The sequence below is a fragment of the Salvelinus sp. IW2-2015 genome, linkage group LG6.1 (genome assembly GCF_002910315.2).
Source record: "Salvelinus sp. IW2-2015 linkage group LG6.1, ASM291031v2, whole genome shotgun sequence".
Classification (NCBI taxonomy): domain Eukaryota; kingdom Metazoa; phylum Chordata; class Actinopteri; order Salmoniformes; family Salmonidae; genus Salvelinus; species Salvelinus sp. IW2-2015.
In genome coordinates, this window is record NC_036845.1 from 4014301 (window position 1) to 4031246 (window position 16946).

Genomic DNA, 16946 nt, shown 5'->3' on the forward strand with positions numbered 1-16946 from the left:
TAATATGTACATGTAGAGCTATTTAAGTGACTATGCATAGATAATAACAGAGAGTAGAGTAGCAGCGGCGTAAAAGTGGGGGGGCAATGCAAATTGTCTGGGTAGCCATTTGATTAGATGTTCAGGAGTCTTATGGCTTGGGGGTAGAAGTTGTTTAGAAGCCTCTTGTACCTAGACTTGGCGCACCGATACCGCTTGCCGTGCGGTAGCAGAGAGAACAGTCTATGACTAGGGCGGCTTTGACAATTTTTCGGGACAGAATGGCAGGAAGCTTGGCCCCAGTGATGTACTGGGCCATACGCATTGCCCTCTGTAGTGCCTTGCGGTCGGAGGCCAAGCAGTTGCCATACCAGGCAGTGATGCAACCCGTGAGGATGTTCTCAATGGTGCAGCTGTAGAATCTTTTGAGAATCTGAGGACCCATGACAAATCTTTTCGGTCTCCTGAGGGGGACTAGGTTTTGTCGTTCCCTCTACACGACTGTCTTGGTGTGCTTGGACCATGTTAGTTTGTTGGTGATGTGGACACCAAGGAACTTGAAGCTCTCAACCTGCTGAATGGGGGTGAGCTCGGCCCTCCTTTTCCTGTAGTCCACAACCATCTCCTTAGTCTTGATCACGTTGAGGGAGAGGTTGTTATCCTCGCACCACACGGCCAGGTCTCTGACCTCCTCCCTATAGGCTGTCTTGTCGCTGTCGGTGATCAGGCCTACCACTGTTGGGTCATCGGCAAACTTAATGATGGTGTTGGAGTCGTGCCTGGCCGTGCAGTCATGAGTGAACAGAGAGTACAGGGGACTGAGCACGCACCCCTGAGGGGCTCCAGTGTTGAAGATCAGCGTGGCGGATGTGTTGTTACCTACCCTTACCACATGGGGGCGGCCCGTCAGGAAGTCCAGGATCCAGTTGCAGAGGGAGGTGTTTAGTCCCAGGATCCTTAGCTTAGTGATGAGCTTTGATTGAAGGCACAATGGTGTTGAACGCTGAGCTGTAGTCAATGAATAGCATTCCCACGTAGGTGTTCCTTTTGTCCAGGTGGCAAAGGGCAGTGTGGAGTGCATTAGAGATTGCATCATCTGTGGATCTATTTGAGCGGTATGCAAATTGGAGTGTGTCTAGGGTTTCTGGGAAAATGGTGTTGATGTGAGCCATCACCAGCCTTTCAAATCACTTAATGGCTACAGACGTGAGTGCTACGGGTCGGTAGTCATTTAGGCAGGTTACCTTAGTGTTATTGGGCACAGGGACTATGGTGGTCTGCTTAAAGCATGTTGGTATTACAGACTCGGACAGGGAGAGGTTGAAAATGTCAGTGAAGACACTTGCCAGTTGGTCAGCTCATGCTCGCAGTACACATCCTGGTAATCCTTCTGGCCCTACAGCCTTGTGAATGTTGACCTGTTTAAAGGTCTTACTTACATCGGCTATGAAGAGCGTGATCACACAGTCGTCCGGAACAGCTGGTGCTCTCATGAATATTTCAGTGTTCTTTTCCTCGAAGCGAGCACAGAAGTAGTTTAGCTCGTCTGGTAGGCTCGTGTCACTGGGCAGCTCTCGGGCTGTGCTTCCCTTTGTAGTCTGTAAAGGTTTGCAAGCCTTGCCACTTGCCATCTCTGATGGGTTGAAGAGAAAATCACATGATCAGTCCCTGAACAAACCTCCATGTCTGAATAGTATCATAAAATGTACATTTACAGTATTGTACACATGTACATTTAGGCTATATACAGTACATCTGTATACATTTATAATACACTTACATTATACTACTGTCACGACTCCCACCGAAGGTGGCTCCCCTGCCTGTTCGGGCGGCGCTCGGCGGTCGTCGTCGCCGGTCTACTAGCTGCCACCGATCCCCTTTTCCTTTTCTGTTTGTTATGTCTTATCGGTTGCACCTGTTTCGTGTTTGAGTTTTGATTCAGGACTATTTAAGCCTGTTAGGCCCGCCTTCTTTTGTGTGGGCTTGTTTTCTGTTAGTCGAGGTTTGTTGCGTGTTTGTGTTCCCTGCCTGTTTGTGCCCCGTTTTGGGTTGGACACTTTTGATTATTCGCCTGTTGTTTTGGGCGTTTATTTTGGATATCGCAATAAAGTTCGGTTTCCGCCATTATCCTCTGCTCTCTGCGCTTGACTCCGCACCCACCACTCCTGGCTGTGTGACAACTACACAGTGAGCAATGGAAGACAGTAGTACCACCAGCAAATCTTTTCAAATATATTCAATAAAACATTTTATCTAAAGCCTTATTGGTTTTTGCATCTGTAACCTTTCTCTGTGCAGACGTATCGAACTGGACTGCGTTGTTTGCTGTGACATTTTCTGACATTTGAGCATATGAATGAACATTTCAGATGGGCCAAGAATATATAATCTGGACTAGCATCAAGATAATCCCTAAAACTAACAGTGAAGTTTGTGCTTGTGTGGCTAGGATCGATATAATAGACAAGATGATCTTTTCACAGTTGAATAACAGGTTGGTGGGGTAAACAAGCCTTCTGTTCAGGCAGATGGACGCACTCACACACACGCACGCGCACACACACGGACAGACAGACAGTGGCCCTCTTCTCGTCACAGGGAAAGACATATACAGTGCCTTCGGAAAGTATTCAGACCCCTTGACGTTTTCCACATTTTGTTACGTTACAGCCTTATTCTAAAATGGATCAAATCGTTTTTTCCTCATCAATCTACACACAATACCCCGTGATGACAAAGTGAAAAACTGGTTTTTAGAAATGTTTGCAAATGTATTAAAAATAAAAAACATAAATACCTTATTTACATAAGAATTCAGACCCTTTGCTATGAGACTCGAAATTGAGCTCAGCTGCATCCTGTTTCCATTGCTCATCCTTGAGATGTTTCTACAACTTGATTGGAGTCCACCTGTGGTAAATTCAATTGATTGGACATGATTTGGAAAGGCACACACCTGTCTACAGTGGCTTGCGAAAGTATTCACCCCCTTGGCATTTTTCCTATTTTGTTGCCTTACAACCTGGAATTAAAATAGATTTTTGGGGGGTTTGTATAATTTGATTTACACAACATGCCTACCACTTTGAAGATGCAAAATATTTTTTATTGTGAAACAAACCAGAAATAAGACAAAAATAAATACATTTGAGCGTGCATAACTATTCATCCCCCCAAAGTCAAAGTCAATACCTTGTAGAGCCACCTTTTGCAGCAATTACAGCTGCAAGTCTCTTGGGGTATGTCTCTGTAAGCTTGGCACATCTAGCCACTGGGATTTTTGCCCATTCTTCAAGGCAAAACTGCTCCAGCTCCTTCAAGTTGGATGGTTTCCACTGGTGTACAGCAATCTTTAAGTCATACCGCAGATTCTCAATTGGATTGAGGTCTGGGCTTTGACTAGGCCATTCAAGACATTTAAATGTTTCCCTTAAACCACTTGAGTGTTACTTTAGCAGTATGCTTAGGGTCATTGTCCTGCTGGAAGGTGAACCTCCGTCACAGTCTCAAATCTCTAGAAGACTGAAACAGGTATCCCTCAAGAATTGTCCTGTATTTAGCACCATTCATAATTTCTTCAATTCTGACCAGTTTCCCAATCCCTGTCGATGAAAACATCCCCACAGCATGATGCTGCCACCACCATGCTTCATTTGGGGATGGTGTTCTTGGGGTGATGACAGGTATTGGGTTTCCGCCAGACATAGTGTTTTCCTTGATTGCCAAAAAGCTAAATTTTAGTCTATCTGACCAGAGTACCTTCTTCCATATGTTTGGAGAGTCTCCCACATGCCTTTTGGCGAACCCCAAACGTGTTTGCTTTTTCTTTAAGCAATGGTTTTTTTCTGGCCACTCTTCCGTAAAGCCCAGCTCTGTGGAGTGTGCGGATTAAAGCGGTCCTATGGACAGACACTCCAATCTTCACTGTGGAGCTTTGCAGCTCCTTCAGGGTTATCTTTGGTCTCTTTGTTGCCTCTCTGATTAATGCCCTACTTGCCTGGTCTGTGAGTTATGGTGGGCGGCCCTCTCTTGGCTGGTTTGTTGTGGTGCCATATTCTTTCAATTTTTATAACCCAACCCTGATCTGTACTTCTCCACAACTTTGTCCCTGACCTGTTTGGAGAGCTCCTTGGTCTTCATGGTGCCGCTTGCTTGGTGGGCCCCTTGCTTGCAGACTCTGGGGCCTTCCGGGACCTGGTGTATATATATTGAGATCATGTGACACTTAGATTGCACACAGGTGGACTTTATTTAACTAATTATGCGACTTCTGTTTGGAACCATCAAAACTCTTCCTTGAGCTGACCCCCACCAAACTAAGCAATCGGGGGAGAAGGGCCTTGGTCAGAGAAGTGACCAAGAACCCGATGGTCACTCTGACGGAGCTCCAGAGTTCTTCTGTGGAGATGAGAGAAGTTTCCAGAAGGACAATCATCTCTGCAGCACTCCACCAATCAGGCCTTTATGGCAAAGTGGCCAGATGGAAGCCACACCTCAGTAAAAGGCACATGACCGCCCGCTTGGTGTTTACCAAAAGGCACCTAAAGGACTGTCAGACCATGAGACAAGAGTCTCTGGTCTGATGAAACCAAGATTGAACTCTTCTGCCTGAATGTGAAGCGTCACGTCTGGAGGAAACCTGGCACCATCCCTGCGGTGAAGCATGGTGGTGGCAGGATCATGTTGTGGGGATGTTTTTCAGCGGCAGGGACTGGGAGACTAGTCAGGATCGAGGGAACGATGAACGGAGCAAGTACAGTGAGATCCTTGATGAAAACCTGCTCCCTTGCGTTCAGGACCTCCGACCGGGGCGAAGGTTCACCTTAAAACCAGACAACTACCCTAAGCACAAAGACAAGACAACGCAGGAGTGGCTTTGGGACAAGGACAAGTTTCTGAATGTCCTTGAGTGGCCCAGCCAGAGCTTGAACCCGATCTAACATCTCTGGAGAAACCTGAAAATAGCTGTGCAGAAATGCTCCCCATCCAACCTGACAGAGCTTGATGATCCAAGCTGCAGAGAACAATGCGAGAAACTCCCCAAATACAGATGTGCAATCTTGTAGCGTCATACCCAAAAAGACTCAACGCTGTAATCACTGCCATTAGTGCTTCAACAAAGTACAGAGTAAAGGGTCTGAATACTTAAAAAATATTTTTTATATAAATTTGTAGTTTTTGATTTGTTAATATGGGGTATTGTGTGTAGATTGGTGAGGGGGAGAAACAATCTAATCAATTTTAGAATAAAGCTGTACCGTAACAAAATGTGGAAAAAGTCAAGGGGTCTGAATACTTTCCGAATGCACTGTACATATCACAGACATCTACGTATAACAGACATGTACATATAACAGACATATACATATCACATCTACGTATAACAGACATATACATATCAATACATATCACAGACATCTACGTATAACAGACATGTACATATAACAGACATATACATATCACATCTACGTATAACAGACATATACATATCAATACATATCACAGACATCTACGTATAACAGACATGTACATATAACAGACATATACATATCACATATATGTATAACAGTGACAGTGAGAGAGACAGGAATGGCTAACACCCAAACTATCTAGGATTGAACCGGATGTAGACGGGATGTGGGATTTGGACATGAAGCTAGTGTTAGGGCTGTGGTTGAGGCTAGGGTAGGGTTGAACCAGATGTGGACATGAAGTGGGATTTGGACCAGATTTGGGGCGGCAGGTAGTGGTTAGAATGTTGGGCCAGTAACCGAAAGGTTGTTGGATCAAATCCCCGAGCTGAAAAGGTCAAATCTGTCGTTCTGCCCCTGAACAGGGCAGTTAACTCACTGTAGGCCGTCATTGTAAATAAGAATTTGTTCTTAACTGACTTGCCTAGTTAAATGAATAAACATTTTAAAAATGAAGCTAGGGCTATAGCTGTTCAACCTTAGCCTCAACCACAACACTAACTGCTGCATGTGTGTTTGTGTACTTCTTATGGTGGCTATGAACATACAGTACTATTTCTGTTGTGTGTTACAATGTGTTATTTACACATGCTGTGTGTGTGTGTGTGTCACATTCTTGGGGGCAACAGCAGGCCCTCACCTGTCTGGGCTCCACTACAACAACGGGCTCTGGTTTCCTCACTGGGCATGCTCCAAAGCCCTGTCGTAAACAGCACAGGATTAGACAATCAGCATTTGTGCCTTCTTGTATTTCTTTAGGGACGACGCCACCAAAATGGACACCTTCTGTTTGGACAATATTCTGCAGTTGGCAACTGTGGTGGCTAAGCTAACCTCTGTGTGTTGCTTCTGGAAGTTAACAGAGAGAGAGGAGGAAGGGTCATGTACTAACGAACAGTACTTATTCTTCCACAAATGATGAGCAAATTCTGACCAACAGTCGTTTTCTGGCTGGGTAGGACCTAAATCCAACAGATCCATTTGCCTTGGTCATTGAGAATATATCACAACATTGGCTTGGTCGTTTCCCTCCCCAAGAGCTTGAGAATGGAAAGGCATTTGTAAATGATTAGTGAGTTTATGGAGTGTTGGATGGATGTATACAGCCAGCCCAGGGGTGGATATATAGAGTCACAGTGAAAGGTAGCAGAATAAATGAAGCTGGTCATTAACCCCACTGGACCACCATTAGACATGCACTGATACTTCTGCAGGGAAAGGGAGGGGGGGGGGGGGGGGTAATGGGGGGGTGGAAAAGATGACTCTTATTTCCTCTATGGGGAAACACCCAGTCATTTCAATATCCTGGTTAATCCAATCAGAACATCTAACGGTTGGAGATTTAACAATGGAACCCTAACCAGAGTGGACATAATACCTGAGTAATATAGCAATGTGTTTAAATCCACTCCATAGACCTCCTCCAGTCTAGCATCTGGTAGCTATCCAAGCCATTGAGGAGGCCATGCATTGAACCTCATCTAACTATAGAAATACAATTATTCTAGTTGATTTTGTTGACTAATTGGATTACATAGTGTTCTCTTTAGAATTTAAAAAAATAATAATACTATGCATAAAGTATATAAATCCAACAAATATATTGCATACATCCAATCTTTATCAAACATGTATGCTCTCCTCTGTTAAACGTATGAGCCAGACCTGCGTTAAAATACTATTTCAGGTATTTCAATTACTTTTAAACACATTTCAAAAGAAGTATTAAGACCACATTTCTTTTTTTTAAACAGTAGTTGAATATTGGAATATATTTGTAAAATACACTTGGAAAATATTTTGAAATACTCAAATACACAGACTCAAATGCACTCCCATGCATTTAACCCAGGTATTTGAAAATAGTATTTGAAATAAGAATTTGAAAATACTTTCAAATACTATTTGGTAGACTATTTGGTTTTTACAAATAACTATTCAAATACAATATATTTATTGTGGGTGGATGGGTAGGTAGGTTATATGCTGACACTTATAAGAAAAAGTCATACATGACTCTTGCAGAAATACAAACCTTTGTGAAGGAATTGTGCAGGTGTCCTGCAGGAATCCTGTAGGAATGACAAAATCCTACAGGAAATGTCCCTGATGCTACTGCACAGCTCCTGCAGGAGTATAACTTGTCCTGCAGAAATGTTGAAAATCCTGCACAAACATGGCAATTCCTGTAGGACCATGACTATTCAAGGAGGAGATAGATTGTATATGGAGGTGAGTGTGCATCATTTTGCATATCCAAAAAAACATGGCTTAAACTGTCCTTTACAATTTACAACAGGAAGACAAAGGTCCAATTTGTAAGTCGCTCTGGATAAGAGCGTCTGCTAAATGACTTAAATGTAAATGTAAATGTCATGTGGCATCTTGATCACCATAGCAACAGTTGACGGTTGGCAGCTGAGGAAATGACTGTCAGGCAGTTTAGCTAGTTCAACTACTGATAATTTTACAAAGAAAATTACAGGCAATGAGTCAGAAAAGCATACTAAAACTACAACAAATGGTTATATGAACATGTTAGGGGGTAGCATAGTTCTGCTTTTGTATGTTGTGTTTGCAGAATATTTTTTATGAGTAAGTTAACAAGCTTAGCTAGCATGTTCTCTTCCAATGGCTGCTAGCTGGCTGGCTCTGACAAAGAAAACACATTTACAGCTTTTTCTTCCATGGAAAGTGACAAATGATGTTTGATATCCCTCTTGCTTTGTCTCTTTTGTACTGTTGGCACAAATTAGGTGATAGATTATATATTTTTAATGACTAGGCTAATGGCTTCTTGGCTAGCACTTGATGACAGTTTCCAAGTCACATGACCGATCATGACCTGTCATGTAAATAAGGAAGTGATTGCGTTTAAATAGTAAAGAGAGGTTTAAAAATTGTTTATCTATGAAATATCACAGTATTTTCACCGAAATATATTATGTCTCAATTGAATATACAAATAGTTTGATTTAAATAGAAATTGATCATATTAACATGACTTTCTCTCTGTTGAACTTTTAGCTTGCTTGGACAGTTTCCTCACCACCAGCATGTTATTTCCCCTTACAGCTTAGACTACAGGGAGCACATAAAACACACACACACACACACACCTAGCATTTTACTGTAATTATTTACCTTGTATTTCTAACAGTTTAGCAGGCCACCACTCCATATTAGAGCTGGTATTGTAAGTGCATGAGAAAACAATACATTTACTAATCTGTTTCTGATTATTTGTCTAATTTGCAGCTCCATTTGTCCAGTAGCCTACTAGTTAAGGGTTAGTAGGTTGTATTTTACTACTACAGTATATAATTTGCTCTATTTTGTTGCTGTTTTTTTATGTAACACACACACACCACACACACACACACACATGTTCTTGCAGTTATATTCTGAACTCTGCCCCTCTCATCTCTCTCCTCTCCTCCCCAGTTAAGACAGTGCCTATAAACAACAGTGAGACTGACTACCACAGAAGGCAGCACTGGACAGCCATGCAGGCGAAGGTAACAGCACACACAGTTTCAGCCTCTCATTTCTCCCTTTAAAAAAAGAGCCTAGGGGCCTCCTGAGTGGCACAGCGGTCTAAGGCATTGCATCGCATTGCTAGAGGCGTTACCACAGACCCGGGTTAATTCTCAGGCTGTGCCCTATGGATTCCCATAGGACGGCGCACAATTGGCCCAGCGTCGTCTGGGTTAAGGAAGGGTTTGGTCGGTGGGGCTTTACTTGGCTCATCGCGCTCTACCAACTCCTTGTGGCGGGCCGGGTGCCTGCAGGCTGACCCCGGTAGCCAGTTGAACTGTGTTTCCTCCGACACATTGGTGCGGCCTCCTTCTGCGTTAAGCTGGCGGATGTTAAGGAGTGCGGTAGGGCGGGTCATGTTTCGGAGGACGCATGACTCCACTTTCGCCTCTCCCGAGCCCTTTGGGGAGTTGCAGCGATGAGACAAGATCGAAAATTGGGGAGAAAAAGGGGGTAAAATAGAAAATAATTATATGAGTCTAACACATACCCACAGATGTTGTTGATGTACCAGCCATATTAAAACCAACTATTACTAAGTTTATCATTGCAGACAACCGTTTAACTTCACACCAATGCACAAAAGCTGTTCATGTAGTGTCACCATTACTCGCACTCTTGTTACAAAATATGCTTTTATCATTTACCTACGAATCATCTTTTATGCAGTGATGGTGAAATGGACAATCAAACATTGGATAATAAAATGACCATGCATTCTGTTTATTGTGCTTTCTGTCCATTCTTTTGAAAGATTGTGGATTGTCCTACATGAAATTCTCTGAAGGATGAGGAAAGGATCCAGCAGGTTTGTCCTAGAGGAAAGTGGCCCCAAAAAGCCTGTGGAATATCCTGCAGGACTTCCTATCCTATACAGTATATTCTGCTGGATTCCCGCAGATTTTTTCATGCAGGATTCCTGTAGGGGATTTTTCATTTTTTTAGGTCGCTATGACTTGTTGGTAATTTAGATTCTAAAGTGCTTGTTTTTTTTATTCTCTTTTTTTGTGTATTCTGACATTTCAGGAGAAATCTTAGTTTGTTAATGATTTATTAACAAGGGATTATAAATATGCTCTCTAGCCTGCCTATCAACCTATGTTCTTTTGTATGAACTTGTGATAAAAAGAAGAAGTCCAATACCATGACAAATATCTCCTTCCTTCTGGTCCTAGCTGAGGAAGTAAAGTGAAGAAGAACCTATGGGATTAAAGGGTACTAATGTTCTTGTAATAGCTATGGCAGACACAGGGATGGGGAGAGTGATGCAGTGCTGGAGCCTGAGCTGTCTAGGGTTGAAACGACTATAGCAAACACCCAGTAAACATCCATCAGACAGTAGAGAGAGGGGGGAGGAGAGGGGGGGAGAGAGAAAAAGAGGGATAAAGAGAGTGAGGAAGCTCCTCATCACTGACCTCTCTAGACCCACAAATATTTTCGCTTAATTGGAGATCGTCCCGTATCGATTTTCATCAGTCTCTTTATTTGCCGTAGCAGCCACACATAACCAGGGGACATTTAGTGTGCTTCTCACTGCTAAAATGTCCCATCTCTGAAATGTGATTCAATTGAATCATTGCAGAAAATGGTTTAAGTAAAACATCACAGTTTTGGGGTGTATTTTTTGCCTTTTAAAAAAAAACGATTATTAGCTGGACAGAATGCAATACTTTTCTTTTTATGGGTAAATGTAACAGTAAATATACAGTTCCAATAGGTGTTTTTTCTTAGATGTTTTTCAGTATATATAGTCAATATAAGTTCATTATTGCATTTACGCTCAAATGCTTACAGTAGCCTACAATAGAAAACACACGTCAATTATGAGCCATTTTTTCTTTGGAAAAAGTGTTGTTTATTAATTTTTTTCATAGAATTTGTTTAAATCAAACACACTCATATGCAAGCAGACTGTTTTGATTGCAACTATATTTCAAAACCCAAAATAAACATTCACTAAATAAATACAACTTTTCCCTTGTGCTTCAAAGTGGTGTCTTTTTCTGAGCATATTTACATCATAAATAACTTTGGAGAAGCACAATTCAGAAAACTAACAAATCCAAACGTATAAATATAAGAGATATGGTAACCACATTTACAATAGAATCCAAGGGAACGTTTGAAATGTGTCACACTGCCTTCAAAACAGTATAATAAACATGATATGAAGGTTGTCACAAGCGTTAGTGAAAGGTAATGCAAGCATTAGCATGATCAGATGTGATGATGATTTAGGCTGTCTAAACGACTACCCAACCGGTTGGATTGCATATTGCTGCATGTATCATGACTTTGTGAAAAAATTTCATGAATTGTCATATAACTCATTATTATGGTACTGATAACTAACGTCATGTTGGTACAAGCAAGCGTTGCCACGGCATCATTCTGTATTATTAGACAGAAAGTGTCCTAACCGCTCTCCTTAACACTGTGCTAGTCAATCAACCACAGCAGAACACAACCTCTCCATTTCACCTCTCTTGATTTTTCCTTCATCTCATCAAATGTTCAATAAACAATGAGCATCTCTTTCCAGTACAATAACTGTACAATTACCCTTGTTGACAATTTAACAAGACATGCCTCGGAGATACACACACGTTCAACCTTATAAGCATGCTAACTCCCACCTCAGCCGTGTTAGCATGCTAACTCTCATGTCAGCCGAGTTAGCATGCTAACTCTCGCGTCAGCCGAAATAGCATGCTTACTCTCATGTCAGCCGAGTTAGCATGCTTACTCTCACGTCAGCCTTGTTAGCATGCTTTCTCTCACCTCAGCCTTGTTAGCATGCTAACTCTGACCTCAGCCTTGTTAGCATGCTAACTCCCACCTCAGCTTTGTTAGGATGCTAACTCCTACCTCAGTGTTTAGCTTGTAAGCATGCTAAATTCCCCCTCAGCGTTTACCACTACACCTGGCTAATGAGAAAATCCTCTTCATCATATTGACCTTTAGCCTCTAAGTAATCACACCTCAATAAGGTTGTTCATTAGAGGTTGTATATAATGTTGTTATCCTCATTGAGGTGACAGACCAAAGCACTAATAACTGTTGTTATCCACGCCAACAAGACATTTAGCCCAATTAGAGCTAGCTACCTGACAGTCCAGGTGAACTGCTGTATGTCTCAATGTAAATGTAGGCATATGTATCTCTTGCATGTATCCCTTAAATCCCCTCTTTGCTTTCTCTGAAAGTGTGGGTACACTTCCCTTAATCCATACCTTACCTACTGGGGAAAACATAGATAGAATGAATTTGCATAATCATTGATGTCTGTGAAGTTTCTTTGTGTCATTTTTGCTTAATCTCTATACTGCACACCTTTAATCATAGCTATGGGAAGTAGGGGTGCTGCAGTACCCCCTGAATTATTATCACAAAAGTAGTGCCCTGGGCCTTTACTAGTCCTGTATTAGCAAACAGATACAGCCGTCTGTAGCACGGACAAAAAATATATAAATTTAACCAGGTCAGTTGACTTTAAATCTAGAGTTGTGTTGTGATAAGGGGATTCTGACCACCAACACTAAAAAGTGCACTGACGTTGAACCCTTCCCTGTTAACTCAAAACATATCCACAACCCTATCTTCAACCCTAGGGATGAGGTTCCCACAATGAAACTCCATTTCTGACAGTGCAAATGGAATAACGTAGCTCTGTAAAAACTAAAAGAAAAGGAAACACAAGAAGTAGGATAGGAAAAAGTATTTTTGCTGGATAAGATGCAGATGAGGCAGTCGAGGCTGGGCTATAGCATGGAGATTCCATGGATCTACAGTTTCTTCTTCATGTGTTTTAGTGTGCACCCGAAATGTCAACCTATTCCCTATGTAGTGCATTACTTTTGACCAGAGCCCTATGCAGGCTTTGGTCAAAAGTAGCGTGCAGGGAAATGGCACCCTATTCCCTAATGTAGGGAATATGCTGACATTTTAGACTTGGTGTTTTTGGACAAGCGGGCGTTAGCTGCCGTTGGTGATGATGACGGAGGTCCCCTTGTGTCCCGGCCCCTGCTCTGCCTGCATGCGCAGGTGTGAAGTCACGTCATAGTGGGTGGAGCCAGCGGAGGAACAGAAGTCCCTGAGGCTCTCGGTGTCATACAGGTGCTCCAGGGCGTAGCCCGTCAGGGAGTAGGTAGCAGCTTGCTTGTCCAGATAAGGCCTCCCCGTCAGGGAGTAGGTAGCAGCTTGCTTGTCCAGATAGGGCCTCCCCGTCAGGGAGTAGGTAGCAGCTTGCTTGTCCAGATAGGGCCTCCCCGTCAGGGAGTAGGTAGCAGCTTGCTTGTCCAGATAGGGCCTCCCCGTTTGGGTTTGGGGGTGGGAAGGGTAGAGGGCTGGGGCAGGGGTAGGGGAGGAGGCTGAGCAGGGGCCTGGACGGCCAAGCTGGTGGTGCAGGGGCTGGGGGAGAGGGGACAGGTCTGTCTGTCCTGTCTGCTGGAGGTCGTTTTTGGGCTTGGGGAGGAGGGGGTCAGGCCCTGGGCTGCTGAGCCTGGAGAGAGGGGCAGGGCTTGATGCGGGGCTCATCACCTGACCCAGGCCACGGCACAACACGCTATGTAGCACCCCCTGGGGGTAGTCAGGGGTGAAGCAGGGTCCGGGGCCCTTCGGGAGGCCGTTGGCAGGACCTAGAGGAGTGTCAGGGCCTGGGTGGAGCTTGCTGCGGTGCTGCAGCCGATTCTCCTCCTCCTTGATCATCTGCTGCGTGGCTCGGATCAGGGTCTCGATCTTGCTCGGCTCCTGGGCGCTGACCCGGAAGTAGTCTGCGCGGTAACGGTCCCCTGAGTCGCTGGCGGAGCCCCCGTCTGGTGAGCTGACCACACTGTCCTGGTCCCATTGGCCACAGTCTGTAGAGGGAGGGACAGGATACTGATCTTAGAGCCAACAGGAAGCTATATCCAGGGCTAAGCAGCGCTAGCAGCATGTTATCCTACAGGTTAAGGGTTAAAACTAACCTGTATTTTCCTGCTGACCTCTTCCAGGTCACCATTGCAAAAGTGGTGTTTAACCACAATATTCTTTCCTGGTTAAATAAAGGTTAAATAAAGCAGAGGTGGGAGATCTGAAAAGTGAGCAGGCTTTTGTACCAACCCGAATCAAATCTGTGTGTCTTTGAGCCTGCAACAGTGGAGTTCACCCATCTCCAGCCTCCTACAGTAATACAAGCTAAAGGGCCAGGGATAGGGACTTACTATGCAGACTGTGGATGGAGCTGATGTGGGGCACGTTGCTCTCGTATCCCTCTCCATTCTCCAGGGACGAGGTTTTGGCCAGGGGCAGCACAGAGCGGGCAGCTCCCCACCACGCCTCTGTCCCACCCTGGGGAGCACCCAGGAAGTACCTCCCTGCCTCACAGCGGCCCCGCTCGCACGTCTGGTTGTGGCCGTGTCTGTCGAGGTGGGAGTGGCTTTCGCTGGGGGTGTGGTGGTGGTGGTGGTGCTCCTCAGTGATTGGGAGGCTGTAGCAGAGGGGACGTGGCTCGGAGAACTGCCTGTAGGCACAGGAGGCGCCAAGCCCCTCCCCCTGCTCCAGCAGCTGAGGGGAAGCGGAGTCTGTGAGGGGAGATCCTGCCCAAGGACTATCCTGGTCCGACTCTGACCGCTCGGCCTGGAAACCAGTGTACTGCAGATAGAGAGAGCGAGCAAGAGGGAGAGAGAGGGAGAAAGATATAGAGAGAAAGACAGAGAGCGAGAGAGAGGAGAAATATGAGTCATTACCCAGGTAATCAAGAAGTGAAAAATCAGGTATAAGCCACCTCCCATCACTGACAGATCATGCAGTATCCTGGCTCAAACCAGGATACTGGTTTGAGAGTTGCCTCTGTGTAGGATGTGTACAGGACCAGCGCTGTATGTTCCTATAGAGCCTCACCTGTGTGTAGGGGGACAGTCGAGCCTTGGCCTTAGCTCGGGACACTCTGCTCTTGGGTGCTCTGCGGTTCTCAGTGAGGCTGGTGGGAGCACTGCTGAAGGGGAAGGAGGGCTTGGTGTCTGTAACCTGGTCCAGAGACAGCTGGAGTCCTTTATACTCAGTATCCCTACAGAAGCATACACATACAGTATGGACTGTAGATCATGTAGATACACAGGTATATTCCTGATTTAACTATGTGTTAGGATTACATAAAGACCATCATTAAACAAGGGAAGACAGCTCCACTGTTAAGACTGTTTATCCAAGTGTGGCTTGTGCATTTGTCTACCTGGGTATTTTAATTTTTTCACTCTCATGGTGCAAATACACACTAACATCGGTTTGGTAATTAGAGCATGGTGTGTGTGTGTGTCTGTGTGAGAGAGAAAGAGAGAGAAGAGAGAGAGTGAAAGAGAGAAAGAGAGCGAGAAAGAGCGGTAGAGAGGCTTTCGGAAGGACTTGTTTCTCCATCAGGATTGTAACAAGGCCTTTAACAAACATACAACAGAGGGGAGGTTGTTCGTTCAAATACACATGCGATTAAGGGCTATGTTTGGCTAAGCCAAGCCCACAGGAACACCATGCCAGGAGACAGTATTTGGAAATGGGAATTTATTTCTCTGTAAAGCAGGGGTGGACTGGGCATCGGGCATTTCGGGCAAATGCCAGATGGGCTGGTACATTTTTAGCTGAGTGGGACTGTCCAACTTTATTTATTTTCACAAATAATAAGCATTATCTGACTAATAATGTGGCATCAAGGGAAAAAAATGGGCCGGTGTAGGGGCTTCAAGGAAGAAAATGGGCCAGTGTGTTAGAAATGCCAGGGCCGATTTCAGGTCCCAGGCCTCCCCGTATGGATTTTGTTCACTATGATGAATCAAGTTGGAGAAGATGGATGGAAAAACCTGGACAGGGTTTACTCTGGCCAAACACTGATCCATCCTCCACACACACACAAACAGACACACACACCCCAAGCATGTGCACATGCTCACTCGCACACAGACACATATACAGGTACATGTCACACACAATCACAATCAAGAAATACACGTTCCATACAAACACCATCAAAAACATAAAGAATAGTATTCTCATAGGATCAGGTCAGGTCTCGCATTTCAGTGCATGACACACACACTCCTTTACGTGATAAAGTGTTCGTGTCTCTCTGTAAACACAGAGTATTGCCTAAGAAAGGTCAGGGATCACAGTGACAGGCTCTGGCCAATAGGAAGGGACGGAAGGTGGAAGGGTTATCAGTACTAGCCAATAGGACGAGGCAGATAGGTTATCAGTACTAGTACACATAGAGGCAGTTCAACAAGAGGTGAACTCCTGCGTTCCTGTGTGCCCTACTAGCTGTGTGTTAATCAGTGTAGACTAGTACACCTCTACCTGCTACTGTGTGAATCACCTACCACTGCCTCTGATAACAACAGTGACAAAGGGGCTGTGATAGTTCTCTGATGAACTGACTAAATCCGATGCCATTCTCTCAGAAATTTAGGGGGAAACAATGAACTCATTATTATCATTATTATTTAGCCTCAGACAGGACAGGAACACTCAGTGGATGACATTGTATTGTTATCTCTCTCTCTGCTAATGAACTGAGTTACTATGAATTCACTGACTGACTGATGCTATTCTCACAGATACGTTGAGGCAAAAAAACACGTTTGCACAATGTCTCATTACAGCTTAATGTCTCACACGATAAAACATCTCAACAAGGTCACAAGACGGTACTAATTGACTGTACAGTATGTGATTCAATAAAAATAAAACAATTGTTAAAAAAAAAAAAAAGATCACATGGGGGGAATGAAAAATCTCCATCCAAACTTTAAACTCTCTACTCTCTCACCAAGCTGGCAGCCATAAACGCTCCTCATCTTTATGGCCTATCAATTAAAACCTCATAAACACCGTTATGGATATGGGGAGGGGGGTAGTCTGCGGCTGCGGCAGTGCGTGTCGAGTCATTTCCTTCTTCTCTCCTCTGTACGGAGAAGCCTCTTCTGCCTC

The 16946-nt window shown here is 44.3% G+C and overlaps 1 protein-coding gene across 1 annotated transcript in view; it reads right to left on the reverse strand.

The window, feature by feature from the left end:
• Positions 1–10600: 10600 nt before the first annotated feature.
• LOC111964612 (single-minded homolog 1-A-like) overlaps positions 10601–16946 on the reverse strand; it is a 41600-nt gene continuing 35254 nt past the window's right edge. Inside the window, exons 9-11 of the mRNA XM_070443794.1 lie at positions 14871–15064; positions 14192–14621; positions 10601–13846 (exon numbers count right to left, since the gene is read on the reverse strand). Coding sequence (XP_070299895.1) covers positions 12966–13846; positions 14192–14621; positions 14871–15064 — 1505 coding nt within the window. The 3' untranslated portion in view covers positions 10601–12965. The remainder of the gene's footprint in view (positions 13847–14191; positions 14622–14870; positions 15065–16946) is intronic.